Raw genomic sequence first — 6,000 nt, 5'->3', positions numbered from 1 at the left:
GAATTACTTCAGAGGTCCCATTTCAGTGTTTAACAACAAAAAAGTGTGTGTGCCCTTAGACCTTATAAGGACATCCTGATATATTTGAATAATATGTACTAATTTTGTAAGGCGATTGATAGAAATTTTAAATATGTCAGAAAAAGATGAATGATGCCTTGTTCTAATAATAGAATCACATTGGCTTCTATTATTAACCTATGCAAACCACGCTTTCGTAGTTTAGATATTTGTGTTGAAAGTTCCTCACGTGGATGCAGCTCTCTCTGTGGAAAAAGATACTCCCTCTTGTGGTTCAGTTGGAAAAAGGCATATAGACAAAAAAAAAAAAGAAGTTTGAATATGGTTAGATATTTTTCTGGAAGTTAGTCATAAGCACATCTCTTTATGTTTAAAGTTTAATTAGCAGAGATAGATTTCTTTCTTTATACTGTTTGAATTGTAAAACGTGCTTTTAGAAATGAGTACTTAATATACCACATGGCTAATGTCTATATTCTGGTATATTAATCATCAGATTCAAAGATTAAATCAACTTAATGTTATAATTTTTGTAGTTTCTTATTTTGCAATGAAATAATTTCACATAACTTTCTATTATGTTTCTTTCTTGATTCTTACTTTGGGGATCAGCCCCTTTTAAAATTTCAACAATATTTCTCTTTTCATAATAATCATAGATACTTCTTTAAAAGAATGAGTGGGTTTCAAAATGACCATAGAAAACTCAAATAAGTTTTAAATATTTTTTTTATTGATTTTAGAGAGGAAGAGAGAGGGATAGAGATATAGAAACATCAATGATGAGAGAGAATCGTTGTTCGGCTGCCTCCTGCACGATTCCCAACTGGGGATGGAGCCTGCGACCCAGGTATATGCCCTGATCATGAATGGAACCATGACCTCCTGGTTTGTAGGTTGACACTCAACCACTGAGCCAAACCATCTGGGCTCAGATAAATTTTAAAATGTATACCCTCTTTCTTTTTTTTTTTCTTTTTTTTTTTTTAAATATATTTTATTGATTTTTTACAGAGAGGAAGGGAGAGAGATAGAGAGTTAGAAACATCGATGAGAGAGAAACATCGATCAGCTGCCTCCTGCACATCTCCTACTGGGGATGTGCCCGCAACCCAGGTACATGCCCTTGACCGGAATCGAACCTGGGACTTTCAGTCCACAGGCCGACGCTCTATCCACTGAGCCAAACCGGTTTCGGCAATGTATACCCTCTTTCTGTGCTTTCTAATTCTTGTCTACATACAAGGTAGGTGAAAAGTAGGTTTACAGTTGTTCTTTTGGATGATAATACAATAATTAAGAAATAATTATACAAGAATAAACTGTGCTTCTCATCATGACTGTAAACCTACCTTTGCCCCACCTTGTATGTTATGATTTTCATCTAAATTTATTATATTCATTTAGTTTGTGGTGTTTGCCTAGTGTTATCTGTTGATAGGTCATTTTTACCTACATGTCATATCTTATCTATCTTGATCTTATGTGATGTAATTATTCTTTAAGATTGCATTTTTTATATATATATTTTTATTGATTCAGAGAGGGAGAGGGAGAGAGAGATAGAAACATTAATGATGAAAGAGAATCATTGATTGGCTGCCTCCTGCATGCCCCCTACTGGGGATCGAGCCCACAACCTGGGCAAGTGCCCTTGACTGGAATAGAACCTGGGACCCTTCAGTCCACAGGCTGACGCTCTATCCACTGAGCCAAACCAGCTAGGGCTAACATTACATTTTTTATTGCTGTTTAGTCTCATCCATACATTTTCTCTTTTTTTCAATCTGTCATTCATGACTTTTTTTTTCTTTAAATCATCACCTAAGGATATGTTTATTGATTTTTAAAGAGAGGAGGAAGAGTGGGAGAGAGGGAGGGAGGGAGGGAGAGAGAGAAAGAGAGAGAGAGAGAAAGAGAGAAAAAGAGAGAAAGAGAGAAAGAGAGAAAAAGAATCATCGATGTGAGAGAGAAAACATCTTTTGGTTGCTGCCTGGACACACCTTGACCTGGGATCAAACCTGCAACCTAGGCATGTGCCCTGATTTGGAATTGAGTCCACCACCTTTTGGTGTACAGGATGATGCCCAAACCAGTTGAGCCACCTGACCAGGGCTCATTCCTTGACTCTTAATTGTTCTACCTACTTCATTCACTTACTCTGTTATGCTTTTTATTTATTTATCCCTTGTTCTTTTTCATTTGCCTCTTTCAGGTATTCTTACCTACCTATCACCTCAGCCCTTTCTTCATTTTCTTTCTTATTTTTCCCCCTTCTCATTTTACAGAATACCCCTTTCTAAGGCTCAGTCCCCAGCCCCTGATCAGTCTTGGTTTTCTTTGTATATAATTTCCATTCCTGAACTACTACTTTTTCATCTCCTTTTCACCACTTTACCTTTTTCCCCTTTTATTAACACAGTCATTACAACAGTCTGGGATAATCTGGCTATCAAATTATTGAATTGGATTGTACCTTAAAAGGAAATTATATTCAAAGAAGTTTAAAGATTTGTTCAGTGGCACATAACTGGTTAATTTTGGCACATGCACTATCCTCCCTTTCTCCAATAATCGATATAAACAGGTTTAATTTGTAAGTCAATCCCTATAAGAAGGATTTCAATTTAGTTTGAATAGGTGGAGCTAGAAAAGATTTTCTTTCTGATAGTTACTGCTGCTTTTATAGCAGCAGCATTTAGGTTGAAAGAAACTCATTAGTTTGGAATAACAGTTTTATTTTTCTTAATCTTTTATTTACCACTACAGGCCCGGTGCACGAAATCCAAATTCGTGTGTGTGTGTGTGTGTGTGTGTGTGTGTGTGTGTGTCCGTCCCTCCCTCAGCCCACCTGCACCCTCTCCAATCTGGGACATCCCTCTCACAATCCAGGACTACTTGCTCTCAACCGCTCGCCTGCCTGCCTGACTGATTGCCCCTAACCGCTTCTGCCTGCCGGCCTGATCACCCCCTAACCACTCCCCTGCCAACCTGATTGCCCCTAATTGCTCTCCCCTGCTGGCCTGGTCACCCTTAATTACCCTCCCTTGCCGGCCTGATCACCCCCTAACCACTCCCCTGCCAACCTGATTGCCCCTAATTGCTCTCCCCTGCCGGCCTGGTCACCCTTAATTACCCTCCCTTGCCGGCCTGGTTGCCCCTAACTGCCCTCTCTTGCTGGCCTGGTCGCCCCCAACTGCCCTCCCCTGCAGGCCATCTTGTGGTGGCCATCTTTGACCACATGGGGGCGGCCATCTTGTGTTGGAGTGATGGTCAATTTGCATATCACCTCTTTATTGTATAGGATATCTTTTAGTATCTTGGATTTAACTAAAACTGAATATATTTTGGCTAATCATCATTTAATTTTTAGTTTCCTTAGTCATAGGTACCTAATGATTTGTTTTTTAAAAAGTATATTTCTGCCCAGCCAGTGTGCTCAGTGATTGAGTGTCCACCCATGAACCAAGAGGTCATAGGCTCAGTTCCCAGTCAGGGCACATGCCCGGGGATTTGGGACTTGATCCCCGTATGGGGCATGCAGGAGGCAGCTGATCGATGTTTCTCTCTCATTGATGTTTCTATCTCCCCATTCTTCTCCCTTCCTCTGTTTTTCTAAAATCAGTAAAAATTTCTTTAAAAAATATATAAATATATGTATGTATTTCAAATCCTACATAAAAGAGGTAATTTTTAGTATAATTTTGTTAGTACTATTAGAAAAATTAGATTTCTTAATATAGTAGCACTCAAGGAAATAACTGTTTCAGGGTTCTCTGTACCATTTCTGAATTTTTACTATCTGAATGAGATTGCTTCTTCTGGAATAACATGTACTCTGCTACAATAAGATATAATGTAATTGGACACTAAGCATACTTGAGAGCAGTGAGAATTACCTACATTTTTGTTATGTTTTATACTTCCATTACCTTGATTCGTACTATTTCCCAATTCTTTATCTCCTTAACTTTTAGAAAATTCTTATTAAGGTCCAGTTCAAATGTCATCTTCTTTTGGGTAGCCTTTCATGTCACATAGTGTCTGAAATAATTGTTCCTCATTTCTGTTTCTACATAGCACTTTATATGTATCTTTTTCAAAAGTATTACATTACTCTTTTATATTTCAAGGATGCTTCTTTGAAAGTTTGTCTATTTGTCCCAATATACTAGGAGCTCCTTGAGTGCATGCTTGCACTGTATCTTGACATAGGAGTTAGCTAATGCCTGGCTCAATACAACTGCTCAATAAATACCCTTGTAAATGAAATACAGTAAAACTTAATTAAAAATGCAACAACTATAAAGGCAAAAAAAATGCAGAGTAGTATGGAGCTATTAACTATAGAAGATGAGGTATGAAGTTGTGTATTGCAGTGTAGTGTGGTATCAGGTGTTTTTTATCATGATTCTCATGTTTACTGTTATCTTTTATTGACGCAGAGATATTTGTAATCTTTTCTAAAAAGTACTTTATTAGTATAATCTATTAAAGATGCAGGAATTAATAGAACACAGCTTATTCACTATTATGTGGGTGTGTACTCATAGGAAAAAGATACTCTTTAGAAAATTTATCAAGGTATTTTAAAAATTTTATTTTTTGCCCTGGCTGGTGTTGCTCAGTTTTTTGGGATCATCTGGTGTACCAAAGGGTTGCTGATTTGATTCCCAGTCAGGGCACATGCCTGGGTTATGGGCTCGATCACTTGTGGGGGGCATGCAGGAGGCAGCCAATGGATGTGTTGCTCTCACATGCATGTTTCTCTCTCCCTCTCTTTTCCTCTCTCCTTAAAAAAATCAATAAACAACCATTCTTTTTTAAAAAATTGGTTTTTAAAATGCTTTACACTTAAACTATTATATAGGAAGACTGGTTTCGGGGGGATGGGTGGAGTGGTAGATGCTTCAGATAGAGGGACAGATAGAGGAACCTTAATCCCTAGGATTTTAATCTCAATTCCCTTTGTAAGTGATGCCTACAAATTAAATTATTTAGATATAGAAATGGTTCAATATTATATAATCATGCTAGAATATACATTGTAGGTTGAAAGGTGTTCTTACTTTTAAAATACAGTTCTTTACAAAAATTTTAAGTATTAATATTTTTAAAGAATATTTTGAAAATATAGAAGAACCTGAAGAAGAAAATTAAAAATCTCCTATATTTTTACCGATTAGAGGTAATGAATGATAACTCATGTATATATTTTTTAAAATCTGGAAACAATGTATAGTAGTAATTCACCATTTCTATGGAGTAAATCTCTATTAGGTCCATTTTATTTTATTTTTTAATTTTAAATATATTTTTATTGATTTCAGAGAGGAAGGGAGAAGGAGAGAGAGAGAGAGAGAGAGAGAGAGAGAGAGAGAGAGAGAGAAACATTAATGATGAGAGAGAATCATTGATTGGCTGCCTCCTGTATACCCCCTACTGGAGATGGAGCCTGCAACTGGGCATGTGCCCTGACCAGGAATCGAACTGTGACCTCCTGGTTCATATGTCGATGCTCAACCACTGAGCCATGCAGGCCGGCTTAGGTCTATTTTATAGAACAGAACTTAAGAATCAAAGCAATTTATCAGTTTATCCAAGAAAACCCAGGTTTTCTGATTTAAATATCAGTTACCTTTTCCTATACTGTAATGGCCTCTTTTATTTAGCTCACAGAAAGGAAAAAAATTAATTATACTGTGGCTTATTTTATCTTTAGAGACATTTTAAATCCAAAGGATGTGATCAGTGCCCAGTTTGAAAATACGACCAGTAGTAAAGATTTTTGCAGCCAGTCATGTTTATCAACATATGAACTGAAAAGAAAACCTGTTGTTACCATAAATACGAATAGCATTTCAACCAAATGCAGCATGTGTCAGAAGAATGCTGTTGTAAGTTATCTTTTTATTTTATTGGGGCGAGGGGTCTAATGCTTGTCCTTAAAGAAAAATTTGATGGTCTCTGCTTATTGTT

The 6,000-nt window shown here is 37.0% G+C and overlaps 1 protein-coding gene across 9 annotated transcripts in view; it reads left to right on the top strand.

The window, feature by feature from the left end:
- The window catches only part of ZMYM4 (zinc finger MYM-type containing 4), a 117,062-nt gene that overhangs the window by 74,381 nt on the left and 36,681 nt on the right, over positions 1 to 6,000 (top strand). For all 9 annotated transcript variants that reach the window (XR_002830591.1, XM_023758463.1, XM_023758462.1 and 6 more), the window contains one exon: positions 5,744 to 5,918. Coding sequence is in view for 8 of the 9 variants with exons in the window: in XM_023758463.1 (XP_023614231.1) it covers positions 5,744 to 5,918 (175 nt within the window). In the remaining variant the exon portion in view is untranslated. The remainder of the gene's footprint in view (positions 1 to 5,743; positions 5,919 to 6,000) is intronic.

This window comes from Myotis lucifugus, unplaced genomic scaffold (assembly GCF_000147115.1).
Source record: "Myotis lucifugus unplaced genomic scaffold, Myoluc2.0 scaffold_131, whole genome shotgun sequence".
NCBI lineage: Eukaryota > Metazoa > Chordata > Mammalia > Chiroptera > Vespertilionidae > Myotis > Myotis lucifugus.
This window is presented reverse-complemented; position numbering and strand designations above follow the sequence as displayed.